We start from the raw sequence: 19568 nt of genomic DNA, 5'->3' as shown, positions 1-19568 counted from the left end.
CTTACCTAATATTACAAACACTGTCTAGCTTCAAGCCATGGTTACATCATGCTTATCTCATAGATGGTCAGTCTCATGCTTATCACATAGATGGTCAGTCTCATGCTTATCACATAGATGGTCAGTCTCATGCTTATCACATAGATGGTCAGTCATGGTATCCATAACTCTGTCTAGGAATCTGAGTGGTTACATTTCTCCAGGCCCATCCCTCAGCTTTTTACCCAATTCCCAGATTGCCTCTTTAAAGACAGTAACTACAGTGTGTATATATAGTGTTTACTGTCTGCTAGTGATGCATCGTCCTGTGTGCTCTCATAGGAGGGTCTCTGGCTGTGGAGCGACGGGTCCAGGTTTAACTACCAGAACTGGGCCCCGGGTCAACCCTCTAACTCTGACCACTTTGTTGTGAAAGACAACACGAACAGCCGGGAGCATTGCATGGAGATGAACTATGGAGGTACAATCCTGTCACCAGACTAGTCTCCTGCTCAATATACATCAAACATTTGGATTGTAGTAAAATACATCTTAAAGGGAATTATCTACCTCTCTGTGTTTCTCTCGTTCCCAGCTTCTCGCGGTCAGAACGATGCCCCTTGCTGGTACAAACGTCCCTTCCTGTGTTCCAGAAAGCGCTGATGTCCACATTTTGGGAGAGACGACGTTGGAGAAGCTCTCTAAAGCATATGAGATTGTTTTAAATAAAGGCACCATCTGAAATGTTACCTTTTGTTCAGTGGTCACTTATACAAAACAAAACACCAGCTGGATCCAACTATTAAACTCTGTAGTGTGAAGTAAATAACATCTTTGGTAAAATAAACTTTAAACAGTTTTTCACTTTTTGTAACACGTTTGGTTATCGTCATTATTTTCTACATTTTCAAAGTCAAATCAGAGATGACCAATTAATCATCATCATCATCATCATCATCATCACTACCATCTTCATGTTTAAAGGTCAATGAGGGGCTGAAAGAATATTGATTCATGTTTTAAAATTGCTTTACACACATTTCGTACACCTGTAAAATCGTGTCAGATATCCTATAGGATGTAAGTTAGATTTAGAATGGGGTCAGGGTTAATGGTATAATGTACTGAACATTAGTGGTTCTATGAGCAAATACTGCCACCTGGTGGTCATTCATCAGTCCTAAAAACACTCACACAAACACACACACACACACACACACACACAACTGTTGCTGGTATTCAATGACAGAATAGTTGAACGGTATAGTTGACAGAAAGGAGGAGAGGAGCAGCGTGGAGAGGTAAGCAACACCGGTAAAATAGTATGTATTAGAATGAATGAAGAGAAGTTGATATTTCAGCTGGAGCCTCGTCTACAGCTATTATTATATTACAGCCAACTCAGAGAGTCTGTAGTAGATTAGCACACTGGTTTTCCTTTCTCCTCGTGGAAATTAATTGTAGAAATACAGTTGATAGAATTGCAATAAAAAACATCACACTGATCAGAAATACAGTGTAGATTAATGTTGTAAATGACTGCCAGCATCTCGGGGTCGCCTCTTCACTGTTGACTTTGAGACTGGTGTTTTGCAGGTACTGTTTAATGAAGCTGGTTGAGGACTTGTGAGGTGTCTGTTTCTCAAACTAGACACTCTAATGTTACTTGTCTTCTTGATCAGTTGTGCACCGGGGCCTCCCACTCCTCTTTCTATTCTGGTTAGAGCCAGTTTGCGCTGTTCTGTGATGGGAGTAGTACACAGCATTGTACGAGATCTTAAGTTTCTTGTCAATTTCTCACATGGAATAGCCTTCATTTCTCAGAACAAGAATAGACCGACGAGTTTCAGAAGAAAGTTATTTGTTTCTGGTTATTTTGAGCCTATAATTGAACTCACAAATGCTGATGCTCCAGATACTCAACTAGTCTAAAGAAGGACAGGTGTGCTAACATAATTGCAAAAGGGTTTTCAATTGATCAATTAGCCTTTCAAAATGATAAACTTGGATTAGCTAACACAACGTGCCATTGGAACACAGGAGTGATGGTTGCTGAATATGGGCCTCTCTACTCCTATGTAGATATTCCATAAAAAAAATCAGCTGTTTCCAGCTACAATAGTTATTTACAACACTAACAACGTCTACACTGTATTTCTGATCAATTTGATGTTATTTTAACCTGTTGAGTATAGGGGGCAGTGTTTTGATGTTTGGATGAACCCAAATGAAACTGCCTATTTCTCAGGCCCAGAAACTAGAATCAGATTAGGATAGAAAACACTCTACAGTTTCCAAAACGGTCAAAATATTGTCTGTAAGTATAACAGAACTGATATTGCAGGTGAAAACCTGAGAGAAATCCAAAGAGGAAGTGCCTTCTATTTTGAAAGCTCCCTGTTCCATTGCATGCCTTCCCTCCATTTAAAGGGATATCAACCAGATTCCTTTCCCTATGGCTTCCACATGGTCTGAACAGTCTTTAGACATAGTTTCAGGCTTTTATTCTGAAAAATGAGCGAGAAAGATCACATCGCCTCAGTGGATGGCTGGGTGCCCTCAGAGTTTTGCATGCGCGAGCAGATTGTATCTCGTACCTTTTCTCTCCTATTGAAAAAGCTACAGTCCGGTTGAAATATTATCAATTATTTATTGTAAAAACAACCTGAGGATTGATTATAAAAACGTTTGACATGTTTCTACGAACTTTACGGATACTATTTGGAATTTCCGTCTGCCTGTCATGACCTGCTCGAGCCTGTGGATTTCTGAACATAACGCGCCAACCAAATTGAGTTTTTTTGGATTTAAAAATAATCTTTATGTAACAAAAGGAACATTTATTGTGTAACTGGGAGTCTCGTGAGTGCAAACATCCGAAGATCATCAAAGGTAAGCGATTCATTTTATTGATTTTCTGACTTTCGTGACCAATCTACTTGGCTGCTAGCTGTTTGTAATATTTTGTCTACTGAGAGAGATGTCCTTACATAAACGCTTGGAATGCTTTCGCCGAAAAGCTTTATTGAAATCTGACACGTCAGATTAACAACAAGCTAAGCTGTGTTTTGCGATATTGCACTTGTGATTTCATGAAAATGAAATATTTTTAGTAATTTAATTTGAATTTGGACCGCTGCAATTCAGCGGATGTTGACGGAAATGATCCCGCTAACGGGATCAAGAAGACAATTGTTTTTGAAAGGAAGTGTTGATTAGTTGAGTAGTTGATTAGTTGAGTAGTTGATTAGTTGATAAAACTGTATTACTATGTTGTTAATGTACAATTAGTAGCAACAGTAGTATGTGTAGTTGTGTTATTAGTATATAGCTTTATATGTAGTTATATTTGTAGTAGGTCTGAATGTGTAGTTGTATTATTAGTAGGGCTGTGTGCGTAGTTGTATTACTGGGTTGGTGCCCCCCCCCCTCTTTGTGGGCGAAACTCTGCATTATTTCAGGATGGTAAGTTGGTGGTTGAAGATGTCCCTCTAGTGTTGTGGGGGCTGTGCTTTGGCAAAGTGGGTGGGGTTATAACCTTCCTGTTCGGCCCTGTCCGGGGGTATCATCGGATGGGGCCACAGTGTCTCCTGACCCCTCCTGTCTCAGCCTCCAGTATTTATGCTGCAGTAGTTTATGTGTCGGGGGGCTAGGGTCAGTTTGTTATATCTGGAGTACTTCTCCTGTCTTATCCGGTGTCCTGCGTTAATTTAAGTATGCTCTCTCTAATTATCTCTTTCTCTCTTTCTTTCTCTCTCTCGGAGGACCTGAGCCCTAGGACCATGCCTCAGGACTACCTAGCATGATGACTCCTTGCTGTCCCCAGTCCACCTGGTCGTGCTGCTGCTCCAGTTTAAACTGTTCTGCCTGCGGCTATGGAACCCTGACCTGTTCACCGGACGTGCTACCTGTCCCAGACCTGCTGTTTTCAACTCTCTAGAGACAGCAGGAGCGGTAGAGATACTCTGAATGATCGGCTATGAAAAGCCAACTGACATTAACTCCTGAGGTGCTGACTTGCTGCACCCTCGACAACTACTGTGATAATTATTATTTGACCATGCTGGTCATTTATGAACATTTGAACATCTTGGCCATGTTCTGTTATAATCTCCACCCGGCACAGCCAGAAGAGGACTGACCACCCCTCATAGCCTGGTTCCTCTCTAGGTTTCTTCCTAGGTTTTGGCCTTTCTAGGGAGGTTTTCCTAGCCACTGTGCTTCTACACCTGCATTGTTTGGGGTTTTAGGCTGGGTTTCTGTACAGCACTTTGAAATATCAAATGATGTACGAAGGGCTATATAAATACATTTGATTTTTGATTTGATATTAGTAGTAGGACTGTTTGAGTAGTTGTGTTATTATTATAGGGCTGTATGTGTAGTTGTATTAGAAATAGGGCTGTGTGTGTAGTTGTATTAGTAGTAGGGCTGTGTGTGTCGTTGTATTAGTAGTATGGGGCTGTATGTGTAGTTGTATTGGTAGTATAGGGCTGTGTGTGTAGTTGTATTGGTAGTATAGGGCTGTATGTGTAGTTGTATTAGTAGTATGTGTAGTTGTATTGGTAGTATAGGGCTGTGTGTGTAGTTGTATTAGTAGTATAGGGCTGTATGTGTAGTTGTATTAGTAGTATGGGGCTGTGTGTGTCGTTGTATTAGTAGTATAGGGCTGTGTGTGTAGTTGTATTGGTAGTATGGGGCTGTGTGTGTAGTTGTATTAGTAATTTAGGGCTGTGTGTGTAGTTGTATTAGTAGTATATGTAGTTGTATTAGTAGTATGGGGCTGTGTGTGTAGTTGTATTAGTAGTATGGGGCTGTGTGTGTAGTGGTATTAGCAGTATGGGGCTGTGTGTGTAGTTGTATTAGTAATTTAGGGCTGTATGTGTAGTTGTATTAGTAGTATAGGGCTGTATGTGTAGTTGTATTAGTAGTATGTGTAGTTGTATTAGTAGTATAGGGCTGTATGTGTAGTTGTCTTAGTAGTATAGGGCTGTATGTGTAGTTGTATTAGTAGTATAGGGCTATATTTTTAGTTGTATTAGTAGTATGTGTAGTTGTATTAGTAGTGTATGTAGTTGTATTAGTAGTATAGGGCTGTATGTGTAGTTGTATTAGTAGTATGGGGCTGTATGTGTAGTTGTATTAGTAGTATAGGGCTGTATGTGTAGTTGTATTAGTAGTATGGGGCTGTGTGTGTAGTTGTGTTATTAGTATAGGGCTGTGTGTGTTGTTGTTGTATTGTTTTACACCTGCATTGTTTGGGGTTTTAGGCTGGGTTTCTGTACAGCACTTTGAAATATCAAATGATGTACGAAGGGCTATATAAATACATTTGATTTTTGATTTGATATTAGTAGTAGGACTGTTTGAGTAGTTGTGTTATTATTATAGGGCTGAATGTGTAGTTGTATTAGAAATAGGGCTGTGTGTGTAGTTGTATTAGTTGTATAGGGCTGTGTGTGTAGTTGTATTAGTAGTATGGGGCTGTGTGTGTAGTTGTATTAGTAGTATGGGGCTGTATGTGTAGTTGTATTAGTAGTATGGGGCTGTGTGTGTCGTTGTATTAGTAGTATGGGGCTGTGTGTGTAGTTGTATTAGCAGTATGGGGCTGTGTGTGTAGTTGTATTAGTAGTATGGGGCTGTGTGTGTCGTTGTATTAGTAGTATGGGGCTGTGTGTGTAGTTGTATTAGCAGTATGGGGCTGTGTGTGTAGTTGTATTAGTAATTTAGGGCTGTATGTGTAGTTGTATTAGTAGTATAGGGCTGTGTGTGTAGTTGTATTAGTAGTATATGTAGTTGTATTAGTAGTATGGGGCTGTGTGTGTCGTTGTATTAGTAGTATGGGGCTGTGTGTGTAGTTGTATTAGTAGTATATGTAGTTGTATTAGTAGTATGGAGCTGTGTGTGTCGTTGTATTAGTAGTATGGGGCTGTGTGTGTAGTTGTATTAGCAGTATGGGGCTGTGTGTGTAGTTGTATTAGTAGTATGGGGCTGTGTGTGTAGTTGTATTAGCAGTATGGGGCTGTGTGTGTAGTTGTATTAGTAATTTAGGGCTGTATGTGTAGTTGTATTAGTACTATAGGGCTGAGTCTCTGGCTTTACTGGGGCTCTCTCATGCCGTCCCTGGAGGGGGTGCGTCACCTGAGTGGGTTGAGTCACTCTCAGCCTTGTCTCAGGATGGTAAGTTGGTGGTTGAAGATGTCCCTCTAGTGGTGTTGGGGCTGTGCTTTGGCAAAGTGGGTGGGGTTATATCCTTCCTGTTTGGCCCTGTCCGGGGGTGTCCTCGGAGTGGGCCACAGTGTCTCCTGACCCCTCCTGTCTCAGCCTCCAGTATTTATGCTGCAGTAGTTTATGTGTCGGGGGGCTAGGGTAGGTTTGTTATATCTGGAGTACTTCTCCTGTCCTATTCGGTGTCCTGTGTGAATCTAAGTGTGCGTTCTCTAATTCTCTCCTTCTCTCTTTCTCTCTCCCGGAGGACCTGAGCCCTAGGACCATGCCCCAGGAATACCTGACATGATGACTCCTTGCTGTCCCCAGTCCACCTGACTGTGCTGCTGCTCCAGTTTCAACTATTCTGCCTTATTATTATTCGACCATGCTGGTCATTTATGAACATTTGAACATCTTGACCATGTTTTGTTATAATCTCCACCCGGCACAGCCAGAAGAGGACTGACCACCCCTCATAGCCTGGTTCCTCTCTAGGTTTCTTCCTAGGTTTTGGCCTTTCTAGGGAGTTTTTCCTAGCCACCGTGCTTCTACACCTGCATTGCTTGCTGTTTGGGGTTTTAGGCTGGGTTTCTGTAGAGCACTTTGAGATATCAGCTGATGTACGAAGGGCTTTATAAATACATTTGATTTGATTTGATTTGATTTGTGTGTGTAGTTGTATTAGTAGTATGGGGCTGTGTGTGTAGTTGTATTAGTAATTTAGGGCTGTATGTGTAGTTGTATTAGTAGTATAGGGCTGTGTGTGTAGTTGTATTAGTAGTATGGGGCTGTATGTGTAGTTGTATTAGTAGTGGGGCTGTATGTGTAGTTGTATTGGTAGTATAGGGCTGTGTGTGTAGTTGAATTAGTAGTATAGGGCTGTATGTGTAGTTGTATTAGTAGCATGGGGCTGTATGTGTAGTTGTATTAGTAGTATGTGTAGTTGTATTAGTAGTATAGGGCTGTATGTGTAGTTGTATTAGTAGTATGTGTAGTTGTGTTAGTAGTATTAGGGCTGTATGTGTAGTTGTATTAGTAGTATGGGGCTGTGTGTGTAGTTGTATTGGTAGTATGGGGCTGTATGTGTAGTTGTATTAGTAGTATGGGGCTGTGTGTGTAGTTGTATTAGTAGTATGGCTGCATGTGTAGTTGTGTTATTAGTATGGGGCTGTGTGTGTAGTTGTGTTATTAGTATGGGGCTGTATGTGTAGTTGTATTAGTAGTAGGGCTGTATGTGTAGTTGTATTGGCAGTATAGGGCTGTGTGTGTAGTTGTGTTTTTAGTAATTGGCTGTGTTTGTAGTTGCATTTGTAGTAGGGATGTGTGTGTAGTTGTATTGGTAGTATATGGCTGTGTATGTAGTTGTATTATTAGTATAGGGCTGAATGTGTAGTTGTGTTATTAGTATGGGGCTGTGTGTGTAGTTGTATTAGTAGTATAGGGCTGTAGGTGTAGTTGTATTGGTAGTATGGGTCTGTGTGTGTAGTTGTGTTATTAGTAATTGGCTGTGTTTGTAGTTGCATTTGTAGTAGGGATGTGTGTGTAGTTGTATTGGTAGTATTTGGCTGTGTATGTAGTTGTATTATTTGTATAGGGCTGTATGTGTAGTTGTGTTATTAGTATGGGGCTGTGTGTGTAGTTGTATTAATAGTATAGGGCTGTAGGTGTAGTTGTATTGGTAGTATGGGTCTGTGTGTGTAGTTGTATTAGTAGTATGGGGCTGTATGTGTAGTTGTATTAGTACTATGGGTCTGTGTGTGTAGTTGTGTTATTAGTAATTGGCTGTGTTTGTAGTTGCATTTGTAGTAGGGATGTGTGTGTAGTTGTATTGGTAGTATTTGGCTGTGTATGTAGTTGTATTATTAGTATAGGGCTGTATGTGTAGTTGTGTTATTAGTATGGGGCTGTGTGTGTAGTTGTATTAGTAGTATAGGGCTGTAGGTGTAGTTGTATTGGTAGTATGGGTCTGTGTGTGTAGTTGTATTAGTAGTATGGGGCTGTATGTGTAGTTGTATTAGTAGTATGGGGCTGTGTGTGTAGTTGTATTAGTAGTATGGCTGCATGTGTAGTTGTGTTATTAGTATGGGGCTGTGTGTGTAGTTGTGTTATTAGTATGGGGCTGTATGTGTAGTTGTATTAGTAGTAGGGCTGTATGTGTAGTTGTATTGGTAGTATAGGGCTGTGTGTGCAGTTGTGTTATTAGTAATTGGCTGTGTTTGTAGTTGCATTTGTAGTAGGGATGTGTGTGTAGTTGTATTGGTAGTATATGGCTGTATGTGTAGTTGTGTTAATAGTATGGGGCTGTGTGTGTAGTTGTATTGATAGTATAGTGCTTTTAGTGTAGTTGTGTTAGTAGAATAGGGCGATATGTGTATGTGTACTATTAGTCTAGGACTGTATGTGTAGTTGTATTAGTTGTATAGGGGTGTTTGTGTAGTGATATTGGTAGTCTAGGACTGTGTGTGTAGTTGTATTAGTTGTATAGGGATGTTTGTGTAGTGATATTAGTAGTCTAGGACTGTGTGTGTAGATGGATTAGTTGTTGGGCTGTATGTGTAGTTGTATTAGTAGTATAGGGCTGTGTGTGTAGTTGTATTAGTAGTATAGGGCTGTGTGTGTATTTGTATTAGTAGTATGGGGCTGTGTGTGTAGTGGTATTAGTTGTATAGGGATGTTTGTGTAGTTGTAGTAGTTGTATAGGGATGTTTGTGTAGTGATATTAGTAGCTGGGCTGATTGTGTAGTTGTAATATTATCATGGGGCTGTATGTGTACTGTATTAGTAGTTGGGCTGTATTTGTAGATGTATTAGTTGTATGGGGCTGTGTGTGTAGTTGTATTAGTAGTATAGGGCTGTGTGTGTAGTGGTATTAGTAGTATAGGGCTGTGTGTGTAGTTGTAGTAGTTGTATAGGGTTGTCTGTGTAGTTGTGTTATTAGTAAGGGGCTGTATTTAGTTGTATTAGTATTGTAGTATTATATATATTAGTCGTGTATGGCTGTGTGTAGTTGTATTAGTAGTAGGGCTGTTTGAGTAGTTGTATTAGTAGTTTAGGGCTTTCTGTGTAGTAGTGTTTGTTTATGTATTAGTATTAGAGGGCTGTATGTGTAGTTGTATTAATAGTACAAATCTTCCTGTGTAGTTGTATTAGTAGTATAGGGCTGTATGTGTAGTTGTATTAGTAGTGTGGGGCTGTATGTGTAGTTGTATTAGTTGTATGGGGCTGTGTGTGTAGTTGTATTAGTAGTATGGGGCTGTGTGTGTTGTTGTATTAGTAGTTTAGGGCTTTCTGTGTAGTTGTGTTTGTTTTTGTATTAGTATTATAGGGCTGTATGTGTAGTTGTATTAATAGTACAGTGCTTCCTGTGTAGTTGTGTTAGTAGAATGGGGCATTATGTGTACTTGTGCTAGTAGTGTAGGACTGTGTGTGTAGTTGTATTAGTAGATTAAAGCTGTATGTGTAGTTGTATTTGTAGTAGGGCTGTTTGAGTAGTTGTATTCGTAGTATAGGGTTGTGTGTGCAGTTGTATTAGTAGCTTAGGGCTTTATGTGTAGTTGAATTAGTTGTAGGGCTGTATGTGTAGTTGTCTTCGTAGCATGGGGCTGTGTTTGTAGTTGTTCCAATAGTATTTGGTTGTGAATGTAGTTGGTTTAGTTGTATATGGCTATGTTTGTAGTTGTATCAGTAGTATTTGCTTGTGTATGTTGTCTATTAGTATTATAGGGCTGTGTGTGTAGTTGTATTTGTAATATAGGGCTGTGTGTAGTTGTATTAGTAGTATGGGGCTGTATGTGTAGTTGTATTAGTAGTATGTGTAGTTGTATTAGTAGTATGGGGCTGTATGTGTAGTTGTATTAGTAGTGTGGGTCTGTATGTGTAGTTGAATTAGTTGTATGGGGCTGTATGTGTAGTTGTATTAGTAGTATGGGGCTGTATGTGTAGTTGTATTAGTAGTATATGTAGTTGTATTAGTAGTATAGGGTTGTGTGTGTAGTTGTATATGTAGTATGGGGCTGTATGTGTAGTTGTATTAGTAGTATAGGGCTGTATGTGTAGTTGTATTAGTAGTATGGGGCTGTGTGTGTAGTTGAATTAGTTGTATGGGGCTGTATGTGTAGTTGTATTAGTAGTATGGGGCTGTGTGTGTAGTTGTATTAGTAGTATGGGGCTGTATGTGTAGTTGTATTAGTAGTATATGTAGTTGTATTAGTAGTATGGGGCTGTGTGTGTAGTTGTATTAGTAGTATGGGACTGTATGTGTAGTTGTATTAGTGGTATATGTAGTTGTATTAGTAGTATAGGGTTGTGTGTGTAGTTGTATATGTAGTATGGAGCTGTGTGTGTAGTTGTATTAGTATTATGGGGCTGTGTGTGTAGTTGTATTAGTAGTATGTGTAGTTGTATTAGTAGTATGGGGCTGTATGTGTAGTTGAATTAGTTCTATGGGGCTGTATGTGTAGTTGTATTAGTAGTATGGGGCTGTGTGTGTAGTTGTATTAGTAGTATGGGGCTGTATGTGTAGTTGTATTAGTAGTATATGTAGTTGTATTAGTAGTATGGGGCTGTGTGTGTAGTTGTATTAGTAGTATATGTAGTTGTATTAGTAGTATAGGGTTGTGTGTGTAGTTGTATATGTAGTATGGGGCTGTGTGTGTAGTTGTTTTAGTATTATGGGGCTGTGTGTGTAGTTGTATTAGTAGTATATGTAGTTGTATTAGTAGTATGGGGCTGTGTGTGTAGTTGTATTAGTAGTATATGTAGTTGTATTAGTAGTATAGGGTTGTGTGTGTAGTTGTATATGTAGTATGGGGCTGTGTGTGTAGTTGTATTAGTAGTATATGTAGTTGTATTAGTAGTATGTGTAGTTGTATTAGTAGTATGGGGCTGTGTGTGTAGTTGTATTAGTAGTATAGGGCTGTATGTGTAGTTGTATTAGTAGTATAGGGCTGCGTGTGTAGTTGTATTAGTAGTATAGGGCTGTATGTGTAGTTGTATTAGTAGTATAGGGCTGTGTGTGTAGTTGTATTAGTAGTATGGGGCTGTATGTGTAGTTGTATTAGTAGGATATGTAGTTGTATTAGTAGTATAGGGCTGTATGTGTAGTTGTATTAGTAGTATGGGGCTGTATGTGTAGTTGTATTAGTAGTATAGGGCTGTATGTGTGGTTGTATTTGTAGTATGGGGCTGTATGTGTAGTTGTATTAGTAGTATGGGGCTGTATGTGTAGTTGTATTAGTAGTATGTGTAGTTGTGTTAGTAGTGTTGGGCTGTGTGTGTAGTTGTATTAGTAGTATAGGGCTGTATGTGTAGTTGTATTAGTAGGATTGGTGCTGTATGTATAGTTGTATTAGTTGTGTATGTAGTTGTATTAGTAGTATAGGGCTGTATGTGTAGTTGTATTAGTAGTATGTGTAGTTGTATTAGTAGTGTGGGGCTGTGTGTGTAGTTGTATTAGTAGTATAGGGCTGTATGTGTAGTTGTATTAGTTGTGTATGTAGTTGTATTAGTAGTATAGGGCTGTATGTGTAGTTGTATTAGTTGTGTATGTAGTTGTATTAGTAGTATTGGGCTGTATGTATTAGTAGTATAGGGCTGTATGTGTAGTTGTATTAGTTGTGTATGTAGTTGTATTAGTAGTATAGGGCTGTATGTGTAGTTGTATTAGTAGTATGGGGCTGTATGTGTAGTTGTATTAGTAGTATGTGTAGTTGTATTAGTAGCATGGGGCTGTATGTGTAGTTGTATTAGTAGTATGGGGCTGTATGTGTAGTTGTATTAGTAGTATGTGTAGTTGTATTAGTAGTATATGGCTGTATGTGTAGTTGTATTAGTAGTATGGGGCTGTATGTGTAGTTGTATTAGTAGTATGTGTAGTTGTATTAGTAGCATTGTGCTGTATGTGTGGTTGTATTAGTAGTATGGGGCTGTATGTGTAGTTGCATTAGTAGTGTTATTGTGTCACATTAATAAAGATGTTGTGTTTGTCCTCTTTAACTCTATCTAGGTTACGATGAGTAAACAATCCCAATTGTTTCAGAAAGTTTGATGTGATAGTTTTGTTGTCATCAGGTCGTCATCAAGGCTGGAACGTCGGGTCCTGTGCTCCAAGGGAATGGAGACCACAGAACCAAAACAATGAGGTCCTTGATCCCCCAGCAGTTTGATTCCCCTCTTCAGGCTTGAAATTATTGAACATGTCTGTTGTAATAGGAATGTTTTCTGTTTGCTTGTATTCAGTACTTATGAACTGCATAATAAACTCACAGAAAATCTGGGCCCTTTTTGACAAAGTGTCTCAGAGTAGAACTTCTGGGCCCTTATTCACAACCCAGTGTCCTTGAATAGAATCAACTTGGATATATTGTATACATGATCATGATGAATAACAGATGGACTACAGGTGATCATGCTGAATAACAGATGGGTAACAGGTGATCATGATGAATAACAGATGGACTACAGGTGATCATGCTGAATAACAGGTGGGATACAGGTGATCATGCTGAATAACAGATGGGATACAGGTGATCATGCTGAATAACAGATGGGTAACAGGTGATCATGATGAATAACAGGTGGGATACAGGTGATCATGCTGAATAACAGATTGGATACAGGTGATCATGCTGAATAACAGATGGGTAACAGGTGATCATGATGAATGACAGATGGGCTACATTTGATCATATTGAATAACAGATGGGCTATAGGTGATCATGATGAATGACAGATGGGCTACATTTGATCATGCTGAATGACAGATGGGATACAGGTGATCATGCTGAATGACAGATGGGATACAGGTGATCATATTGAATAACAGATGGGATACAGGTGATCATGCTGAATGACAGGTGGGTAACAGGTGATCATGATGAATAACAGATGGGCTACAGGTGATCATGATGAATAACAGATGGGCTACAGGTGATCATGATGAATAACAGATGGTATACAGGTGATCATGCTGAATGACAGGTGGGCCACAGGTGAAGGGCACACAAATAGATTTGTGGGTTATGACATTTAAATTGAGTTAAAGGTAACTTTCTGAACTGTTAGCATTAGACCAAAGGTTTTAAGTAATACAGAGTAGAGTGTTGGTTTTTCAGTTGAGTTTCGGATATATTGACCAAATTATCAGGAAAGTTGTGGACATATTTTCCATTTACAAGACCTTGTACCTCCAGTCTGGCGTCAATCACTATCAACGGATTGGAATTTAACCCATAACATTCTGATTCAATTCTAGTGACCTTCAACCCAAATGTCCCAAACAGAAGAGTGGAAATCAACCCAAATGTCCCAAACAGAAGAGTGGAAATCAACCCAAATGTCACAAACAGAACAGTGGAAATCGTGTGTATTACGATTAAATATGATGAATATTGTTTTAATCTCTAAAATGATTATGTACTTTATTCATTTTAAATATTCCCGGTACAAAGTCAATTCAGGAAGTTAATTTAAATTCCATTTCAAGTTAAAGGATGATAGAGAGAGATAGAAAAATAGAGGGAGGGGTCTGACTGGATGGGTCCTTAAAAAGGAGAGGAGGGAGAGGAAGAACTCAACTCACAGGCAGGGCAGAGAGAGAGAGAGAGAGAGAGAGAGAGACTAAAGTCAACTCACAGGCAGGACAGACAGAGAGAGAGAGGGACTAGAAGTCAACTCACAGGCAGGACAGAGAGAGAGAGGGAGACTAGAAGTCAACTCACAGGCAGGACAGACAGAGAGAGAGAGACTAGAACTCAACTCACAGGCAGGACAGAGAGAGAGAGAGAGAGAGAGACTAGAAGTCAACTCACAGGCAGGACAGACAGAGAGAGAGGGAGACTAGAAGTCAACTCACAGGCAGGACAGACAGAGAGAGAGGGAGACTAGAACTCAACTCACAGGCAGGACAGAGAGAGAGAGAGACTAGAAGTCAACTCAGACTGAGACAGAGAGGGAGAGAGACCCAGTGAAGACCTTTGAAGATCTCTAAAGAAGTGAAGCTACAACTAAAGACTTCAGAAGGTGAGATTTCAACATCGTTCATTCAATACTGTACTTGAGTGCATCCCAAATAGAACCATTTTCCCTTTGTAGAGCACTACTTTAGACAAGGGCCCTGGTTATATGTAGCTCTGGTCAAAAGTAATGCACTACATAGGGAAACTTGGTACTAGGGACACAAATGGGTGAACGTTTTGTACCGAGTTTAGGAACTGCTGTGCTAAGGAATTCAAGGAATACCAATTACAGTAGATTAGCCTAGTACACATGAATATGTACTCACAGATTGGGGTCCCCAGGACCGAGTTTTCTCACTGAACGTGTCTTGATGTTGTCTGTCTGTCTGTCTGTCTCTCTCTCTCTCAATTCAATTCCATTTTTTTTTTCAATTCAAGGGGCTTTATTGGCATGGGAAACCTTGTGTTAACATTGCCAAAGCAAGTGAGGTAGATAATATACAAAAGTGAAATAAACAATAAAAATTAACAGTAAACATTACACATACAGAAATTTCTAAACAATAAAGACATTACAAATGTCATATTATACATATATATACAGTGTTTTAACAATGTACAAATGGTTGAAGAACACAAGGGAAAATAAATAAGCATAAATCTGTCTCTCTCTCTCTCTCTCTCTCTGTCTCTCTCTGCCCCTCTCTCTCTGTCCCTCTCTCTCTTTATTTCTGTCCTTCTCTTTCTGTCCCCCCCCCAGGAGACAATCCCCATGGCGATGTTGACCACTCTTCTGCTTCTCAGCGCTGTCTTTGCTCTGGGAGATGCAAGGGGTAGCAGAGGTATTCTGACCGAAGGTTTTGTTGACCTGTTCACACTCATCAGATGCAATTTGATGTTATTGTCGCGACCTTAACCCAACACCCAGTGACCTAGGTTTTGGCTCGACAGTCACCGGACCCCGAGCTCCTGGTTGGGGCTCCCGTCAGATTTGCTAAAATATAATTCTATATAGATCTGTTGTGGATTCATAGTTCTGAATCTGATCTAGGATTCAATCCACATCGTTCAGCTTTACAGCGCGACTGAAATTTAAAGGTAATGTTTCCTCTTTAGCAGAGACAGGATTCACGGTAAACGCTGCATGCATACTGCTCAATCTGAAATTACCTTTACATTTCTAGCATGGAATCTGTCATGCTGATTGAATAAATCCCCAAGACTTTTAACAAGCACGTGTCTCAATATTCCCTCTCTCTGTGTCTCTCTTTTTGTTGTAGGGGATCGGCATAATCACTGTGACTCGGAGGAAATCAGTTCTCCTTCGGAGGAACACATTCCTCCTCCGACAGATTATTCTGAGTCGGAGGAACACATTCCTCCTCCGACAGATTATTCTGAGTCGGAGGAACACATTCCTCCTCCGAAAGATCGGTCTGATTCAGAGGAACACATCCCTCCTCCGACAGATTATTCTGAGTCGGAGGAACACATTCCTCCTCCGACAGATTATTCTGAGTCGGAGGAACACATTCCTCCTCCAACAGATTATTCTGAGTCGGAGGAACACATTCCTCCTCCGAAAAATCGGTCTGATTCAGAGGAACACATCCCTCCTCCGACAGATTATTCTGAGTCGGAGGAACACATTCCTCCTCCGACAGATTATTCTGAGTCGGAGGAACACATTCCTCCTCAGACAGATTATTCTGAGTCGGAGGAACACATTCCTCCGAAAAGTGAAACATTATCGAGAACGTAAACTGACAGTAAAATGTCAGTTTATGTGACAAAACGAGGAAGTGTATAGTGTATAAAATAATCTGTTTGAAGTTGGCATACAAAACCGAAAGTAAAAGAAAAACGAAATTTAGAAGAGACCTACCACTTCTTAGACTGGCTTTCAATGAGAATTACAGATCTATAACTCACATTTCTATGTGAATTTGGTCATGTTGCCCGAAAAGTTACATTTCAAAGTGAATCGGTTATTTTTCCACAACACACGGTTAGCCGCGGTGTGTTGCTCAGTAACGTCACAGCTGGAACGCACTGTTGACGGATCAGATTGTCTGGTGGGAACAAACCATTTCATAATTTAATTTAATATGATCTCTCTACCCCTTACAGAGTGGCATCGCAGAGTCTGCCCATACGGCTGGCCCAGATACGCGACACACTGCTATCACTACTTCCCCTTCATGACCACATGGCCAGAGGCAGAGGTACCTGGATGTCTGCTGTACATAATTGAGATTATCTGTGTGCATGATGTTACCTGCATCTTATGCTAGTTGGAACCATTTTCTAGAAGCCTGGTCTGAAAAGCACTATAGTTGACTAGAGGGGATGCTATTTCCATCCCTGTCTGGTGGTCATACAGGGTTGCAGTTGACTCTGTAGGTTTAATCTGTGTTCAACAGGGTTGAGAAACTATATCATGACTAAACTCCCCTCTCTGCCGACCCCTCACTCTCTCTCTCTCTCTGTCTCTCTCTCTCTGTCTCTCTCTCACTTCTTCTCTCCCCCCTCTCTCTCTCTCTCTCTCTCTCTCTCTCTCTCTCTTTCTCTCTTTCTCCCCTCTGTCTTTCTCCAGAGGAAATGTTTGCTCCTAGGAGGTAACCTGGCGTCAGTGCACAGCCTTCCCCAGTATCGTTTCCTTCAGTCTGTCATCAGGAAGAGTACCAGGAAAGTCCAGCGTACCTGGATAGGAGCCAACGACGCCATCAAGGTCAGAAGCACCGTCTGTTCAGCACTCCTGGAAACATATAGGATGCATTGACCACAGAACCTTAACCCACAAATTCTGAATGCTGCCCTCTACCCTATTGAAGTTAACCTAGGGTCTGTGGGATGCTTAACATATAGGATGCATTGACTACAGAACATTAACCCACAAATTCTGAATGCTGCCCTCTACCCTATTGAAGTTAACCTCACGTTCAACCTCAGGTGGTAGCATCCCACCTGGCCAACATCCAGTGAAATTGCAGATCGCCAAATTCAAAAACAGAAATACTCATAATAAAAATTCATAAAACATACCTGTGTTATACATCGGCTTAAAGATGAACATTTTGTTAATCCAGATTGGAAAAAGGCTTTACGGCGATTATCTGAGAATCTTCCTCTTCATTTGGTTGCACTCACAAGACTCCCATTTACTCAATAAACGTTAGTTTTGTTCGATAAAGTTATATCTTTATATCCAAAAACCTCTGTTTTGTTTGTGCGTGTTGTTCAGTAATCAGGCTCAAAAGCAGTCACAACAGGCACGAAAAGTCCAAAAAAGTATCAGTAAAGTTTCGTAGAAACATGTCAAACGATGTTTATAATCAATCCTCAGGTTGTTTTTAGTCATAATAATCAATAATATTTCAACCGGACAAAAGCTTCATCAATATAAAAGGAAAACATGAAAGGCGTGCTCTCAGTCGCTCGCAGGAAAAAGCTCTGTGACACTGCAGGGTCCACTCATTCAGAGTGGTCTTACTCCCTAATTTTTCAGAATACAAGCCTGAAACCATTTCTAAAGACTGTTGACATCTAGTGGAAGCCATAGGAAGTGCAATTTGAGTCCTAAGTCAATGTATACTGTAATGGCATTCAATAGAAAACTACAAACATTAAAAAAAAATTTAAAAAAACACTTCCTGATTTTTCTCAGGTTTTCGCCTGCCAAATCAGTTCTCACAGACATTATTCTAACAGTTCTGGAAACTTTAGAGTGTTTTCCCATCCAAATATACCAATTATATGCATATCCTTCTTCTTCTGGGCCTGAGTAGCAGGCAGTTTACTTTGGGCACGCTTTTAATCCGGAGGTGAAAATAGTGCCCCCTACCCTAGTGAAGCCACATACCAGTTATTTTCAAAGCTTGTTGTCTAATATTACAAACACTGCCATGGTTACATCATGCTTATCACATAGATGGTCAGTCCTGGTATCCATAACTCTGTCTAGGAATATGAGTGGTTACATTTCTCCAGGCCCATCCCTCAGCTTTTTACCCAAACAGTGGTTTGCCTCTTTAAAGACAGTAACTACAGTGTGTATATATAGTGTTTACTGTCTGCTAGTGATGCATCGTCCTGTGTGCTCTGTAGGAGGGTCTCTGGCTGTGGAGCGACGGGTCCAGGTTTAACTACCAGAACTGGGGCCCGGGTCAACCCTCTAACTATAACCATGGTGTTATTAAGGACAACACGAACAGCCAGAAGCATTGCATGGAGATGAACTATGGAGGTACAATCCTGTCACCAGACTAGTCTCCTGCTCAATATACATCAAACATTTGGATACTAGGAAAATACATCTTAAAGGGAATTTGTTCCTTTTTTAGCTATAAATGTATAAAACAAAGATAATACCTACCTCTCTATGTTTCTCTCGTTCCCAGCTTCTCGCTGCCAGAACGATGCCCCTTGCTGGTTTACATTTCCCTTCCTGTGTTCCAGAAAGTTGTGATGTCCACATTTTGGAAGAGACGACGTTGGAAAGGCTCTCTAAAGCATATCAGATTGTTTTAAATAAAGGCACCATCTGCAATGTTACCTTTTGTTCAGTGGTCATTTATTCAAAACAAAACACCAGCTGGATCCAACTATTAAACTCTGTAGTGTGAAGTAAATAACATCTTTGGTAAAATAAACTTTAAACAGTTTTTCACTTTTTTGTAACACGTTTGGTTATCGTCATTATTTTCTACATTTTCAAAACAATTGATGTAAATCACCATCATCATCATCACCACCACCACCATCGTCAGATCGATTAATAATGTTCTCAAATTGCTAACACACATTTCTTACACCTGTCAAATCGTCTCAGATATCCTCATGAGGTCTAGGGTCAGGTTCAGGGTTAATGGTGACTGTGCTGTCGTCCACTCCAACCAAACTAAAACACAGTGGTTCTCAGTCGCTGAGCAAATACTGCCACCTTGGGGTCATTTAAAAACAGACACTTTTGCTTCTGCTGGTATTCAATGACAGTAGTGGTCTGCTATAGATTAGATTTAGAATGGGGTCAGGGTTAATGGTTTAATGTACTGAACATTAGTGGTTCTATGAGCAAATACTGCCACCTGGTGGTCATTCATCAGTCCTAAAAACACTCACACAAACACACACACACACACACACACACACTACTGTTGCTGGTATTCAATGACAGAATAGTGGTCTGCTATAGTTGACAGAAAGGAGGAGAGGAGTAGCGTGGAGAGGTAAGCAACACCGGTAAAATAGTATGTATTAGAATGAATGAAGAGACGTTGATATTTCAGCTGGAGCCTCGTCTACAGCTATTATTATATTACAGCCAACTCAGAGAGTCTGTAGTAGATTAGCACACTGGTTTTCCTTTCTCCTCGTGGAAATTAATTGTAGAAATACAGTTGATAAAACTGCACAGCTACGTTG

The 19568-nt window shown here is 40.2% G+C and overlaps 1 protein-coding gene and 1 long non-coding RNA gene across 2 annotated transcripts; both read left to right on the top strand.

Moving 5' to 3' along the window:
• The first annotated feature begins 321 nt into the window (after positions 1 to 321).
• On the top strand, positions 322 to 850 carry LOC149980724 (uncharacterized). The gene is made up of 2 exons (XR_016483031.1): positions 322 to 460; positions 575 to 850. It is a non-coding gene; the product is annotated as an uncharacterized LOC149980724 (long non-coding RNA).
• Positions 851 to 14916: 14066 nt separating this feature from the next.
• On the top strand, positions 14917 to 18698 carry LOC118965971 (galactose-specific lectin nattectin-like). The gene is made up of 6 exons (XM_090183338.1): positions 14917 to 14986; positions 15425 to 15680; positions 16264 to 16369; positions 16741 to 16875; positions 18252 to 18390; positions 18545 to 18698. The coding sequence occupies exons 1-6, from the start codon at positions 14917 to 14919 to the stop codon at positions 18610 to 18612; spliced, it is 774 nt and encodes a 257-aa protein (XP_090039464.1). The 3' UTR covers positions 18613 to 18698.
• Positions 18699 to 19568: the final 870 nt, after the last annotated feature.

Source organism: Oncorhynchus mykiss, chromosome 9, assembly GCF_057628025.1.
Source record: "Oncorhynchus mykiss isolate SJ-2025 chromosome 9, ASM5762802v1, whole genome shotgun sequence".
Taxonomy (NCBI): Eukaryota; Metazoa; Chordata; class Actinopteri; order Salmoniformes; family Salmonidae; genus Oncorhynchus; species Oncorhynchus mykiss.
This window is presented reverse-complemented; position numbering and strand designations above follow the sequence as displayed.